Genomic DNA, 16804 nt, shown 5'->3' on the forward strand with positions numbered 1-16804 from the left:
GAAGTTAGAGTTGCTTTGTAATGGTAGGTATGGGCTGGACCCAGGAGAGATCCTCTAAAATACCCAACAAATTAGGCCTTAAACTCAGCAGATCAGCCCGGCATCTGTGGAGAGAAATGGATTTAACACTGTAGGTTGACCTTTCCTTGGACTGGCCATTTTTGATGGGACAACCTGGAAAATTGGTTATGTGAAACTTTCCATGAGTTCTGATTATAATGTGCAAGTTAGGAGGTAGAAGCATAGAAATCCACAACACATTACAGGTCCCTTGGCCCACGATGTTGTGCCAACCATGTAACCTACTCTTGAAACTGCCAAGAATTACCCTACCGCAAAGCCCTCTATTCTTCTAAGCCCCAGGTACCTATCTAAGAGTCTCTTAAAAGATCCTATTGTATCCGCCTCTGCCACCTTCACTGGCAGTGCATTCTGTGCATCCACCACTCTCTGTGTGAAATACCTACCTCTGACATCCTCTTTGTATCTACTTCCTAGCACCTTAAAATTATGCCCCCTTGTGTTAGCCATTTCAGTCCGGGGAAAAAGCCTTCACATGATCAATGCCTCTCATCATCTTGTACACCACAATAAGGTCACCTCTTATCTTCCGTCACTCCAAGGAGGAAAGGCCAAGTTCACTCAACCTATTGTCATAAGGTAAACTCTCCAACCTAGGCAATGTCCTTGTAAGTGTCCCCTGCACTCTCTCTATAGTATCCACATCACTATAGTAGTAAGGTGACCAGAACTAAATACATTACTCCAAGTGGGGTCTAATTAAGGTCTTGTATAGTTGTAACATTACCTCAGGGCTCTTGAACTCATTCCCTTGGTTGACGAAGGCTGACACGACATGCGGCTTCTTAACAACATTGTCAACCTGCGCAGCAGCTTTGAGTGTCCTATGGATACAGACCCCAAGATCTCGTTGATCCTCCACACTGCCAAGAGTCTTACCATTAATATTTTATTCTGTCTTCAAACTAGGAACTAATTGGAGAATGAATGGGAGGTGGAAGAAATAATAGCAACGAAAGCCTTCGGGATATCAGATTGTCAAAAGTATTTGATTTGTACTTTTTAAAATTCAAAACCTGTTTAGTGGATTTTAACTTGATGTTAACCTTTTGTGACAGAAATGCCAGACCTGTTGGCAGTAGAAGATGACCCAATGGAGTCAGAACCGTGGGCTAAACCACTTGCTCATCTTTGGCAAAATCGTCCCCAGAACTTTCTCGCAGAACGAGAGTACAACAGTACGTTGGCACAGCTAGTACCACACTGTTCCATTTGTGCCCTCTTCCAGTTAAACCAGGTTGGAATATTTTTTCATTTCCTCTCCAGTGTTTGATTCAGATTATAGATTCCTTTTATCATAAAGATTTAACACTGGAAAATAGAAGATTATAACTAGTTTTATTGGAAAATTGAGAGTTCCTCAAATTTAAGTTTGAAAAATGACCATGGATTATGCAAAAAGTAATGGTTCTAAATTTGTGAGATGTTTTCAAGTTGTTGTAAAGTACTTTTTAGATAAAGGCCTCTGTTGTATCACCATTGGAAAAGAGTGTCATTGCAGTGATTGATTCTCTGTTTGCTATAAATTTGTGGAATACTCTTGAATGAATGTACAAACCCATAATTTCTTGGTTGATAAGATGTGGGGAGTTTCTGTGTGACTGTTTTCCCCCCTCTGCTGGCAATTTGGTGTAAAGAATCAGTCACTGCGAAGTACTTTTTCCATTAATAATAGTCTGTCTTTGCATTTTGGCTATTCTTTAGATTTTTTTTAGATTATGAGGACACTTAGTCCTCGTTTATTGTCATTTAGAAATGCATGCATTAAGAAATGATACAATGTTCTTCCAGAGTGATATCACAAAAAAAAGGAAACCGAAGACTAACACTGACAAGACCACATAATTATAACATATAGTTATAGCAGTGCAAAGCAATACCATAATTTGATAAAGAACAGACCATGGACATGGTTTAAAAAAAAAAAGGTCTCAAAGTTCCAATCAACTTCCGATAGTCCCAATAGCAGGCGGCAAAAGGGAGAAACTCCCCCTGCCATAAACCTCCAGGTGCTGACAACTGCCGATGCATTAGAAGCACCCGACCACAGCCGACTCTGAGTCTGTCAGAAAACTTCGAGCCTCCGACACCGAGCACCATCTCTGCCGAGTGCTTCGACCCCGTCCCAGCTGCCAAGCAACAAGCAAAGCCGAGGACTCGGGGCCTTCCCCTCTGGAGATTCTGGATCACACAGTAGCAGCGGCAGCGAAACAGGCATTTCAGAAGTTTCTCCAGATGTTCCTCCATGCTCTCATGTCTGACTCCATCAAATCAGGATTGTGCACGGCACCCTACCTGACAGATAACAGATATCATTTCACCGGAGTGGCTGCTGCGTTGCACCACCATCTTCTCCTCCTCCCAGCCTTTAAAATATTCTTCAGTTTTATGAAATTTCTTATCTTTGTATATCTATTGAATGTTATTAAGTATTGACAGGAACAGTAAGGTATTTGGAAAAAAAGTTCCCTGCCCATTGAGTCTCAACTGATAGCAGGAATGAGCTGCTAAACTTGTTATGGTACAGATGGGTGGTAACCAAAGAAGGTTACATAGGCAATGGGTTGAGTGAGAAGGCAGAAACCTGGCAGATGGAATATGATGGGGAAAAGATGTGCAGTTGTTGATTTTGTCAGGGAATAGAAATAAAAAAAGCATTCAATATAAATTGTTTGCAGAGCTTTGAGTTGGGAGAGATTGTATTACTGTATTATTTGAAGAAGGCTAAGTAGAACAAATTAAGAAAGATTCAAGATTGTCATTCTTCAGTACACAAATCTAAAGGAGAGCAAAATGATTCTTACTGTGAATCCGAGGTACCATTTTAAAAAAAACAAAATAACCATAGAGAACAATCTTTTAAAAAAAACAATAAATTTAAGTACATAAGGGTAGCTTATACACATAGAATGATTGTACATAAAGTGACATTGAGTGCCAGACTATGTATACATGGGTGTTGACAGGAAATTATAAATGTCGTGGTGGGTGGGTGGTCTTATTCTTCAGTTATAGACAGGAGGTTCATCTGGAATACTGTTATCCTACTGGTGTCCTTATTTGAGAAAGGATCTTAATAATGCTGGAAATAGTAAACCTTCACTGAGTGAGACTTAATAGCTGGAATGTGTGGATGTCTTCAGGCAAGTTTGGACAGGCTACACTTGTAACCAATGGCATTTCAAATAGTAAGGTGATCTTGGATGTGGAAAAGATGTTTTCTTGTGTGGCAGAATTTAGAAAGGTTACTTGGTTTTTTTTAAAGCAATCCATTTACGGCATGAGGTGCAGTTTGTTTGAGAGATCATGACTCTTGAACTTCTCAAAGATAGTGGAAGCAACATCTGAGCATTTTCAAGGCAGAAGTAGATAGGTTCTTGGTAAACATGCAGATGAAGGGGTCGGAAGAGGGGGTGTGTGGTTACCAGCTGATCAACCGTGGTATTCGTCTTATTAAATGCCAGAGCAGATTCAAAAAGCTATGGCCTCCTCTATTCATATGGCTATATGAAATATTGGGATTTCCTTTGACAAATAGTATTCATTGAAACGTCACCAGCAGAAACTAGTCTTTATCCCTTTTGAAATAGATCCCTCTACAGCAGCTTTTAGCTTTGAGTGCACAGATTGATGCTGCACGAAGGGCCCTGATGAATGGTCTCGGACTGAAACGGCGACTATACTCTTTTCCGTAGATGTTGCCTGGCCTGCTGAGTTCCTCTGGCATTCTGTGTGTGTTGCTTGCTGCTGCATGTTGATAATTGGCCTTTAACTGGATGTACTTTTACCAATGCCCTCTATAACTGAAGAACAATGGTTTCAGTATTGTATTCTATTTTTAGTAGGTCTTCTAGAACAGTTCTCCTGTGTTTTTAAAGAATTTTTTCCCTCGTTTTCAGTTATATCTGTCCTATTCCATAGAAAATAGCAAAGAGATCTTGTTATGTGGAGCATTACCTATGTAATGTTTTGGGGGTCAGTTGCATTTTCTTGCTGGAATATTTCCATTTTGAGGAAACTTGTGTTGAGACGATTGCATGATCACCTGAATTGTGTTTAATGAGTTTTTCAGGCAATTTTCTTCAACTTTACTTTTTGTGAGTTGATTATAAAAGTTCTGAAATATGATGTGGCATAATGAAGCATGCATCATTTATGGTTTAAAAAAAGTATCATGTACTCACAGTTTGCTGTTTTAGCAAATAATACCATTTGATAGCTTAAGCTATTTTAACTAATGAACGCAATTTTTTTATTACCATAAGAATTGCTGATAGAACAGTTTACATTTATGATCTTTTAACATTTGCGTTGATTCCAGCAAATTCAGTGATTTAATGTAACATTGCCAAATATCTGCTCTTGAAACATTGATAGTTGCTATTTTCTTGTTGACCATGGCAGCAAAAAAAGTCCTTTGGATTCTGATTAAATGTTTTAATGCAATTAACTCTTTATTTTTTTTTCCCCTTATCTACCATTTCTTCTGTTTTCTTTCAATAGGTAGACTGTCAGGAGAGTCATACTTTCAGAAACAAAACCCAACATTTGGATGCAAGCATACTCAGAAACAAAGCGAAAACTAAGCCTTTGGTTCCGGAGATGTGCTTCACATCGGGAAGTGACCATGTTGATCTCAGCCTTCCCACATCGTACATTGAGGAAGATGGAACAAGCACCCTGATTACATGTGCAAAGTGCTGTGTATGTGTTCACGCAAGTAAGTGTTGGATTGGCTCTTATTGTGGTATAAAAAAGGAAGCTTTGTATGAAAGCCGGATAGTTATCTGCAAACTACAAATAATATGTACATCTCTGTGACCATCTAATTTTTTTTATTCATTGCTGAGTATTGCCACAGGAAAAACCTTTCAAGTATTTCATCAGTTATGGAGGAACTGCAAGTATACAGAAGCTGCTTTAGCTTGATTTTATATAGATCAGTTGATGAATCATGACTGTGCACATTAAACTTGAGATTTTTGCTTATTGAATATTTTTATAATTGCTTTTAACTAAAGCTAGAATTCTTCCAGGGCTGTGTCCAAAGATTTTCGTTCCCTTTGTGAAAACAGTGATTTGCAGTGGAGGCATCCTGGAGATTGGGAATTTAATTTTTACTTCATGAATACTATGCATTTGTTGTGCCAAAATGACCTAGCTGTAGGGAATTGGACGATATTGAATTCTTTCTTACAAATAATGGGGAAAAAAATTGAAGTTTTATGTTTTGTACATTGGGGATATGGGAATATAGTGGCCACAAGCATGGAAAATGTCATTAAGATTTAATCAAGAATTTTTCTATTTGACATATGAAAAGGACAACTCGTTTTTTGAATCTTAGACAAATAGTTTTCAGTTGTCTAAGAAGCTGTGCAGGTATTTGAATGATCCACAACCTGGACTCTGTTTATCTGCACAACTGTCATTTTTCTTTGTGGGTTAGAGACATACTAGGCGAATGTCAGTTTGTAATTAACACTGCAAGGAACTGTAGTACCAAGGATTTAACTAATGTTCAAATATTCCATCTTTAATGTGTAAAATGCCGCATAGAAATTTTACATTAAGGCACTTTTGACATTTATGTCGTCTAGCGTTCGCAAGATCACATGCTGTAAAAATACTCTTCTGATGTGATAATTTTTCCCTAAATATTGTTCCAGATTGTAACCTGAGGCAACTACTGATTAAGTATAAATGTTCTTGTTTTTATTTTCCTTAATTATCTGGCTGCAACAAAATCTGAGGTTGAAAGTTGATTTGGCCTAAAGCTGAGCAATTAGATGTCTGAGCGGGAAAATAATTTAATGGAAGTAGTTACAGTTGGTTAAAATATAATGCATTTGCAATGAAAGAAAATTATATCCATGTGAAATGTGTTTCTGCAAGTCAAGTAACATCTGTGGTGAGAAAGTTTAGTTAACTTTCATTTGAATTAGTGAGTGAGAGAGAGAGAAGTCGTTGCAGGCCAGGAGCCATTTGAAAAAAAAAACAAGTCTCATCAGGAGTGAGTTTTATTTGAGCCAGTAAAAAGAAGGCAGATATTCTAAGTAAGTTTCTAGTAAGATTTTTCTTTCTTTGTATATTAGTACATAGCTAGTGCACTGAGATATGTGATATGTTCTTTGTTTTAGAGGTGGACACCCTGGGAGCCCTCCGGTCTCTCTCAAAAGTACATTTACATGAAGAACATCCAGCTGCAGCTCCTTTAGAGACCATGTTAAGGAACTGGAGCTGCAGATCAATGACCTTTGGCTCTTACGGGAAAATTAGGTGATAGATAGGAGTTACAGGAAGGTAGTCAACCCCAAGTTATAGGAGTTGGGTAGCTGGGTAACTATTAGGAGAGGGAAAGGGAATAGACAGCCAGTGTAGAAGTACTCCTCTGGCTGTTCCCATCAATAATAAGTATATCATTTTGGATACTGTTGGGGTTTTGGGGGTGGTGGAGCAATCCACTGGAGGAAGCTGCAGCAACCAGGTCTCTGGCTCTGAAGAGAGTGAGGTGGGGGAAGAGACGTGCAGTGGTAATGGGGGATTCCATAATTAGTAGAACAGACAGTAGATTCTGTGGGTGTGAAAGAGACACCTGGATAATATGTTGCTTCCCAAGTGCCTGTTTCAGGGATGTCTCAGATCGGGGCCAAGCATTCTAAAGGGGGAGTGTGAGCAGCTAGAAGTCGTGGTACAAACTGGCACTTAAGACATTGGTAGGAAAAGGGAGGAGGTCCTGAAGGGAGTTGGGTATAGGTAGAAAGCTGAAAAAAACGGGACTAACCTGTGGGGTGTGAACGAGACACCTGGAGTGATGTGGCTGAGGATGAGGCAGTAGAGTGTAGTGAGACTTTGAGGAAGGACAGACAGATGATAGGGCAATAGACACACAATGCTGGAGGAACTCAGCAGGTCAGGCAGAATCAATGGAAAAGAATAAACAGTCGATGTTTCGGGCTGAGACCCTTCATCAGGACTGTGCAGTAATGTCAGATGTATCAGTATTACAGTGGAGTAAAGGGAATTACAGAGGCATGAGAGAGGAGCTGACCAAAGTTGTTTGGAAGGAGACACTAGCAGGGATAATGACAACAGCAATGGATGGAGTTTCTGGGGCAATTCAGAAGGCGCAGGATAGATACATCCCAAAGGTGAAGTATCGTAAAGGGAGGATGAAGCAACTGTGGCAGAAAAGGAAAAGGGAGGGCACATAATATAGCACAGATTAGTGGAAAGGTTAAAGTTGATATTGGACCACTGAAAAATGACACTGGAGAGGCAATATTGGGGGTCAAAGAAAAGGCAGGTGAACTTAAGAATTTTGTGTCAGTCTTCCACAGTGGAAGGCAAAAGCAGTACACCAGAAATATGACACAGTCTGGGCAGAAGTGAGTGTAGGTGCTGTTACTAAGGAGAAAGTGCTTGGGAAGCTGAATGTTGATTAGTCACCTGGACCAGAGGGACGACATCACAGGGTTCTGAAGAAGGCAGCTGAAGAGATTGTGGAGGCATTAATAATGATCTTTCAAGTATCACTGGATGCTGGAATGGTTTTGGAGGACTGGAAAATTACAAATATCACTCCACTCTTTAAGAAGGGAGGGAAGCAGAAGAAACGAAATTATAGGCCAGCTAGCCTGACCTCACTGGTTGGGAAGATGTTGGAGTCCATTATTAAGAATGTGGTTTCAGGGTACTTGGAGGCACATGATAAAATTGGCCCTGATCAGCCTGACTGATCTGTTGGAATTCTTTGAGGAAAGAAAAGAAAAAGCAGGAGAGACAAAGGTGAATTGTTGGATTTTGTGTACTTAGATTTTTCAGAAGGCATTTGACAAGGTACTACACACGAGGCTGCTTAACAAAGTAAGAGGCCATGATATTATAGGAAAGATACCAGCATTGGATAGAACATTGTCTGATTGGCAGGAGTCATGGAATGGGAATAAAGGGAACCTTTTTTGGTAGGCTGCCAGTGACTAGTGGTGTTCCATAGGGGTCGGTGTTGGGACCATCTCTTTTTACATTATATGCCAGTGATTTGGAAGATGGAATTGATGGCTTTGTGGCCAAGTTTGTAGATGATGTGAAGATAGGTAGAGGGGCAGGTGGTGTTGAGGAAGCAAGGAGGCTGCAGACAGATCAGAAGCATGGGCAAAGAAATAACAGATGGTTTATAGTGTAAGGAAGTGTATGGTCATGCACTCTGGTAGAAGGAATGAAGGTGTGGTCTATTTTCTGAATGGAAAAAAATTGAAAAATTAAAGGTGCAAAGGGACTTGGGAGTCCTCGTATAGGGTTCTCTAAAGGTTAACTTGCAGGTTGAGTTGGTGGTAAGGAAGGCAAATGCAATGTTAGCATTCATTTTGAGAGGACTAGAATATAAGAGCAAGACTATAATGCTGAGGCTGCTTAAGGTATTGGTCAGACTGGACTTGGAATATTGTGAGCAGCTTTGAGCTCCATATCTAGGAAAAGATTTTCTGCCATTGGAGAGGGTACAGAGGTGGTTCAGCAGAATGATTCCAGGAAGGAAAGGGTTAATCTGGAGTTGAGAAGAATGAGGGGAGATCTCATTGAAACCTATTGAATACTGAAAGGTTTAGATAGAGTTGATATGGAAAGGATGTTTCCTGTGGTGGGTAAGTCACGGACCAGAGGGCACAGCCTCAAGATAGGGGGACATCCATTTCGAACAGACATGAGGTGGAATTTCTTTAGCTAGAGGGTAGTGAATCTGTGGAATTTGTTGCCACAAACAGCTGTGGAGTTCAAGTCATTGAGTATACTTTAAGCAGCTGTTGATGGGTTGTTGATTAGTCAGGTGTCAGAGGTTATGGGGAGAGGGCAGGAAAATGGACTCCACATTGATAATAAATGAGTCAGGATGGACTCAATGGGCTGAATGGCCTAATTCTGCTCCTTTAGCTTATGGTTTTTAAAAACGCAAACACAAGGAAATCTGCAGATGCTGGAAATTCAAGCAACGCACTCAAAATGCTGGTGGAAGCAGCAGGCTAGGCAGCATCTATTGGAAGAGTTACCGTCAACGTTTTGGGCCGAGACCCTTCGTCAGGACTTTATGGTCTTAACTGTTTCAGGTTGAAGATCTTTTGTCAGAGCTGAGAGTTCTAATAAAAGGTGGTTGACCAGAACTGTTAACTGTACTTCACTGTCCAAGTATGCTACTTGATCTAACTTCAAACTGCTTTTATTATAGTTTTTGCGCTTTGATATTGAGGTTAGTTTGAAGCTTCATAAGAAATTATCTCCAATTTTGTCAGAGCTGGAATATTACCTGAATAATGATCAAATCTGTTTTCGGAAGGATGTGACAGCCTTGAAGTGCCAAGTTTTGCCTGTATTGGAATGGTTCAGCATTGGATATGTTAGAAGCATAGGTCTGCACAAACTCCAATTGTTCTCCTTGTACAGAACACGAAAGGAAGATAGGGTAAAAGTGCTCACGTAAACAGTTGATGCAAAACAGTTCCAGTTCCAGTTAGTGGAAGGGTTGAAAAACAGGGTACAATTTAGGTAACTCAAAAAAGGGCATTTGTTTAGAAAGGTTGAAACCTGCCATTCATTGCCCCATTGTGTGTTTACTGTGAAAAGGGAACTGTGTTGATCCTTGACTGGAAAATAATATGCAGATTTATGGAAAAATGACAGGGTAATGAGACTAGCTACATTGCCCTTTCAAAAATTTGATGTGAACTCAAAAGACCAAATGGCTGCCTCCTCCACTGTTATATTTGATCCCGATTTATTTCATAGTAATTGGATACAACACTATCTTTCCCCCTTTTCTGCTCTCGCTATACATCAGAATCAGATTTAATATCATCAACATATGGCATGAAGTTTGTTAACTTTATGGCAGCAATGAAATATGTGATAAATAAATAGAGAAAAAAACTACACACACACACCCTGTAAAATGTATTCACTCCCCTTTGAAGGCTCTCATGCTTTATTGTTTTACAACATTGAATCTCAGTGGATTTAATTTTTTTTTGACGTTGATCAAAAAAGGTACTTCTGTGTCAAAGTGAAAATGGATCTCTACAAAGTGATCTAAATTAATTACAAATATAAAGCACACAATAATTAGTTGCATAATTACTAGCCCCTTTCAAGTCAGTATTTAGTAGATGCACCTTTGGCAGCAATTACAGCCTTGAATCTTTGTGGATATCTGTCCTATCAGCTTTGCATATCTGGACATTGCAATTTCTCCTCATTCTTCTGTACAAAACTACTCAAGCTCTTCAGATTGCATGGGGATTGTGAGTGAACAGCCCTTTCTAAGTCCAGCCACAAATTCTCAATTGGATTGCGGTCTAGACTCTGACTGGGCCACTCTGGAACATTAACTTTGTTGTTTTGAAGCCATTCCTGTGTAGCTTTGGCTTTATGCTTGGGGTCATTGTCTTGCTGGAAAACAAATCATCTGCCAAGGCTCAGTTCTTTTGCAGACTGCATCATGTTTTCCTCCAGGTTTTCCCAGTATTTTGCTGTATTCATTTTGCTCTCTATCTTCACAAACCTTCCAGGCCTGCTGTAGTGAGGCATCCTCACAGCATGATGGTGCCACCACCATGCTTCATGTACAGATGGTATATTTTTGATCGTATGGAGTGCTTGGCCTACGACAAGCAATTTTGGTTTTATCGGACCCTGCTTCCAGCTGACTTCAGAGCCCCCTGCATGCCTTCTGGCAAACTGTAGCTGACATTTTATGCGAGTGTTTTTCAATAGTGGCTTTCTCTCGCCCACTCTTCCATAAAGCTGCAACTGGTGAAGCACCCAGACAACAGTTGTTGTATGTGCAGTCTCTGCGATCTCAGCCACTGAAGCTTGTAACTCCTCCAGAGTTGTCATAGGTCTCCTGGTGGCCTCCCTCACTAGTCCCCTTCTTGTGTGGTCACTCATTTTTTGAGGATGGCCTGCTCTAGGCAGATTTACAGCTGTGCCATATTCTTTCCATTTCTTGGTGATTGATTTAACTGTACTCCAAGGGATATTTAGTGACTTGAAAATTTTCTTGAATCTATCTCCTGGTTTGTGCTTTTCAATAACCTTTTCACTAACCTTTTCATTGAGTTCCTTGGAGTGTTCTTTTGTCTTCCTGTTGTAGTTTTTGCCAAGATACTGACTCACCAGATACAGGTGTATTTTTACTGCAGTCAATTTAATCACCTTGACCGCACATGATTGTTTCCATTTATCTAATTATGTGACTTCAGAAACCAATTGGCTGCACCAGTGATGGCTTGATGTTTCATATTAAGGGGTGAATAATAATGCAATCAATTATTTTGTGTTTTATATTTGTAATTAATTTAGATCACTTTGTAGAGATCTGTCTTCACTTTAACACAGAAACTTCCTTCTTCTGTTGATCAGTGTCATAAAAAGCCAAATTAAATCCACTGTACAGGTTTGCCCCGCCATCCGAAGGTAGAGCATTCCTATGAAACTGTTCGTAAGCCGGAATGTCGTAAAGCAAAGAAGCAATTACCATTTATTTATATAGGAAAATCTTGTGAGCGTTCGCAGACCCAAAAATAACCTACCAAATCATGCCAAATAACACATAAAACCTAAAATAACACTAACATATAGTAAAAGCAGGAATGATATGATAAATACACAGCCTATATAAAGTAGAAATACTTCTGTACAACAATTGCCTGCACAGATGTCCGTAGCGAAAATCTCATGCAAGTGCTCTTGGCAGAAAATCTCATGCAAGCGCTGTTGGCATAAACACGTTCTCCAGTAAGCTTTAAGCTATGAAACTGCCAATCTAAATAACACATAAAAATACACAGCATATATAAAGTAGAAATAATGTATGTACAGTGTAGTATCACTTACAGGAATTGGGAAAACAGCGCCGAGCACACTGATGATGGTGTGTTAGACTGAGTCGTCGCAGGTTGGGTGGTGTAGTGGCCCCCACCCTCCTAGCCGCCGACCCGATACATTGCCGCAAAGAACGCAGCGGTAGCCGGGAGGCACACAGAACATCTTTAAGAAAAAAGCCGAAATAGACATGCTGGTTAATTAGGTGCTGCCAGGCACGTAATTAATCAGCATGTTTATTTCGGCTTTTTTCTTAAAGATGTGCTGTGTGCCCCCTGGCTACCACTGCGTTCTCCGCAAATTGGTACAGTATCTGTCCAGGGCTCGGGGGTTAGGGTGGTGGGACACGGGGGTGTCATCTCATCATCGATCAGAGCAGACAGCTCATCTCCTATGACTGTCCGCCTCGATGTTGACGGTCGAGGTTCGTCTGCTGTGGCTGATGTGAAAGGCTTGCTTGACTGCTGAGCCTCGCGCATTTTTCTATCACACAGTTCTTTGTAAGCACTCAAACCATCTTACAAATATCCCCTAAACCTACGTACCCTTTCAAAATTAAAGTCGTACTTTATCATTGCAGTGAAAATCTCACGTAGTTGCTTCACTTTCGCTACTGCATTCGGTTTGGATTGTTATCCTTTCCTCTTCCAATTGCATCAGTTCATCTATCAGATCTTGGTCATGGGATGCCAAAACCTCTTCAACATCATCTTCGTCAGCTTCCACAAGCCAAACTCACTTTGTCCTTGCCTCGTTCACCACGATCGAAATGCTTAATTATGCCTAGTTTTATGCTAAGTGTAACACCCTTACGAGCTCTTTCAGGCTTTTCCGACACCTTAGAACTCATCTTGCTAACGGCTGCTCAATGCAACATGTTAAAGCAATGCCGTTCCGAATCCGGGGGAGAGCGGCTGCTCGGGGCGCGCGCTGCCTTTCTTCGTAACAGTGAAAACACCTTCTGAAAGTGAAAACAGGGTAGTAATGTAGGTCTTTCGTAACAGTGAGATTTCGTAAAGCGAACATTCGAAAAGCGGGGGACACCTGTATTTCAATGTTGTTGAAACAATAAAACATGATAACTACCAAGGGCAGCGAATACTTTTTATAAGCACTGTATGTCTATAAAATAGTTAATTTAAAATATGTTGTGTAAAAAGAGCAGAAATTTAAAAAAAAGTAATAAGTGAGTATTCATTTCTGTGCCACCAACATCATGGATGACCCTAACGTCAGCCCTCATACAAGCCCGTTATGGATTTGGGGTATGATTTTAATGGGTTTGTACACATTAAAAATTTAATTATTTGCATTTTCCTATAAGTTGCGTGTGTTGAAAAGCTGTTTTGTTTATAAACTTCTAAAACAGAAAAAAATGTTTTTTGCTTTGAAGGCTGTTATGGAGTCGCTCCTGAAAAAATAACTGATGACTGGATCTGTTCAAGATGTTCTGCTAATGCTTTGTCAGAAGTAAGTGTCGTGGCACGTGTGTAATTGATCAATGTAATCCTTTTTAAAAAGAAAGAAATTTGATGATTTAGACAGAAATGTAGGTGAGTTGATTTCAGTTTGCAGACAACTCAGGAAGAGTCATAGAAAATAAAGAAGGTTGTCAGGATTTAGCTGGATATAGACCGGTTGGAAATTAAAATAAATGTTATATGGATTTAATCTGAATAGCTGTGAGAACTCATATTTTGCAAAGTCAAATGCAAGATGAAAGTATACAGCAATTGGCAAGACGCTTTAGTGTATTGATGTGTAGAAGAATCCACAAATTCCTTAAAGTGGTGACAAGACAATAAATAGGTGGTAAAGAAGGCGTATGTCATACTTGTCTTCATCAGTCTGGATATTGAGTATAAAAGTCAGAAAGACAAGTAGCCATATAAAACTTCGGTCTGGCCACATTTGGAATTCTGGAAACCACATTACAGAGAGCTTGTGGAGTCTTTGGAGAGAGTGCAGAAGAGATTCACCAAGCTGTTGCTGGATTACAGAGTATTAGCTACTGGGGGATGTTGGACAAACTTGAATTTTTTTATTTGAGCATTAGATGCAGGGTGGGGGAGGGCAATCTGATCGAAGTATGCAAAAATTATCAGAGGCATAGATGGGGTAGATATTAGAGTCTTTTCAGGGTAGAGATGTCAAATGTTGGAGGGGATAACTTTAAATGGATAATTTGAAGCAGATTTGTGGCAAGATTTTTATTTTTATAGGAAGTGGTAGGTGCCTGGAAGACTGCCAGGAGAATTGCTGGAAGCAGAAGTGACAGCTGTGGTTGAAGGACTTAAGCGGATGAACAAATAAGCAATGGAGGGGTATAGACCATGTGAAAACAGATAGGATTAGTTGAGCTTAGCATCTTGAAAAGTACAGACATTGTGGGCCAAAAGTTTGTTCCTGTGCTGTATTTTGTTTTTGTCAACACTCAATTATATGATTTGTATTGTTCTATGGCCTTGAAATATAGCATTCCCTTCAAAGGTATCCGTTACAATTTGATTGTAGAAGTTACCAAGAGATTCCATAAGTTATATATTCTTTTTGTAAATCACTCCTTGAGATGACTATCAGCTTCTGAGGGACTGATACCTAAACTAGACCGGAAATCAAGTCCTCTTATTCTGGTGCCAGAAGTATAATTATCTTACAACATTTTAATGGCTTATTTATTCCTACTAGTTTGTATTTTAACAAATTATCTTCCCATGCTTCTGCATTGTACTTCAGATTTTGGTCCTGTTTTTAAAAAAGTAAACATAAGCTCTTGTACTTGGTAAACATGTTTTCATAAAACCATGGTCTGCTAATGCAATCATTCTGATTTTCCAAGTGCCCTCTAATTATAACCTTCCTAATAGAGAGCTTTAAACTTTTTCAGCAATAGATATCTGGCCAACTGAACTACTGTTCCATGTTTTTCCTTCAATATTCTTTACTTAAAAGTATTAGAATAGTATTAAAGAGTATTAAAGGTATTAGAACCTTCATTTGTGCTCTGATTTGTTCCAGAATTGAGGGAATTTAGTAACACTTCTGGTCTCTGCAGATGCTGGCCAGTAGTTTCAGAAAATTTGTCCAGTTTTGATCCTCTTTAATTTCTCCAGGAGCATTGTTGAATTTTGCAAGTGGTATTCAATTACTATGTTGAATAGGATAGTAAGTTGAATTTTGATTGTGACTGATGAAAAAGGAGATAACTATAGGGACCAGAAGTATTATCTGAGCTTACAAACACCTGAGTCACATAGTGGTGCAGCAGGTGGAACTGTTTCCTCACAGCCTCAAAGGCCCAGGTTCAATCCTGATTTCTGGACTGTGAAGTTCTTCCTGTGACCACATAAGTTGAGGGTAGCATGTTAGCATAACATTATTACAGTGCCAGTGACCTAGGTTCAGTTCTGCTGCTGTCTATAAGCAGTTAATTTTCATACATTCTCTCTGTGATTGAGTGGATTATAGGCTGATAAGTTTGTTTCAACACTGCACTGTTCTTGATTCTATGAAAGCTTAACACCAAATTTGATCACAGTTAGCTAGATGGGAAACCAGAGCTGTGGAGAATGTACTCAGGCAGATGTAAAAGGGGGCAAAATTCAAACTGCTGGAGGAACTGAGGAAAAAGCAAAGGGACCATCAACATTTTGGGTCATAACTTTGCTTCAGGTTTGGGAAATAAATTGATTAACCAGCTAATGGTAGATGAAGCAGAATGTGAGGTTAATACATGTTGATGAAAGTAATAAACAAAGTGACTGCAGCGCTGTACAAAGGCACAGTAGTTCATGAGGTAAGTATGTAAATACAGCAAACAGTCCAAAATTCAGATGATATATTGCAAACCTATCAACAAAGATTAATATAAACTAAGGACACCTTGCTGTAATTGGAATTTTTTTTTTTAAACAATGTACTTGGCTTGGATTAGCTTGATTGATTCCTGGAATGACAGAATTGTCTGCCAAGGAGGAATTTGAGCAGCATTGGCAAGAAACAAGGTGATTTCATTGACTCATGTTCTGAAAAGGATTCATCAGGTTGATGCCAAGTGGCTGTGTCTTCTAGCTGGAGAGTGTAGGGCCAAGGACAGGGTGTCAAGATGGTGGGGGCGGTAGGGGGAGGGGGGGTGGCTATTCATTTAGAAGAAAAGTGAGATTTCTTTTAGGAAGAATTTCTTTATAATTCTAGCAGGTGCTCAAGTATTGAGATAACTAAAGCTGAGTCTAGGAGTTTTAATTATGAAGACTAGAGAATGTGGAAATAAAGTGGGAAAGTGGATATGATGACAAAATGAGCTATATATAGATGAAGCATAATGTGAGGTTCTACTGCATGGCTGAGAAACCATGTAATTAACTTCTGTTCTTGTGGTCAAATTTCTAGTAGTACAAGTTCTATGCACTTGAAATCAGTCTTGCTGATAAGACAAAAAAAAATGGAAGTTTGTGAATTGTAAAGCTGAAGATCTATGTAGATTTGAACTGATATAAAATTTCAAAGATTATCAAAGTGCTTTAAGTTTTCGAAGACTGATCTGTTGAGAAAATAATACTATTGCACTACAAGCTAGTACATTCTTGTGTCTTTTGCACTTATACAGGATTGCTGTCTCTGTACCCTTCGGGGAGGAGCTCTTCAGAAAACCACCGACAACAGGTCAGTCTGTAGCATACATGCCAGATTTTAGAATATTATGCAAAGAAATGTTCTCGACAGATCTCCACCTTAAATTACCCATGTTAAGACGATGAAAGGTCCATCCAGGACAAAGCCAAGTGTGATGGTGGATGACCTTTTGATGCCCTATTCTCCTGGGGACACAGCTGCTATGTAGATGATTATCACT

General features: G+C 39.6%; 1 protein-coding gene across 6 annotated transcripts in view; it reads left to right on the forward strand.

Moving 5' to 3' along the window:
- The window catches only part of LOC140205822 (lysine-specific demethylase 4A-like), an 85304-nt gene that overhangs the window by 43815 nt on the left and 24685 nt on the right, over nt 1-16804 (forward strand). For all 6 annotated transcript variants that reach the window (XM_072273555.1, XM_072273552.1, XM_072273553.1 and 3 more), the window contains exons 13-16: nt 1140-1318; nt 4585-4801; nt 13346-13422; nt 16559-16614. In XM_072273555.1, coding sequence (XP_072129656.1) covers nt 1140-1318; nt 4585-4801; nt 13346-13422; nt 16559-16614 — 529 coding nt within the window. The remainder of the gene's footprint in view (nt 1-1139; nt 1319-4584; nt 4802-13345; nt 13423-16558; nt 16615-16804) is intronic.

The sequence above is a fragment of the Mobula birostris genome, chromosome 12 (assembly GCF_030028105.1).
Source record: "Mobula birostris isolate sMobBir1 chromosome 12, sMobBir1.hap1, whole genome shotgun sequence".
Classification (NCBI taxonomy): domain Eukaryota; kingdom Metazoa; phylum Chordata; class Chondrichthyes; order Myliobatiformes; family Myliobatidae; genus Mobula; species Mobula birostris.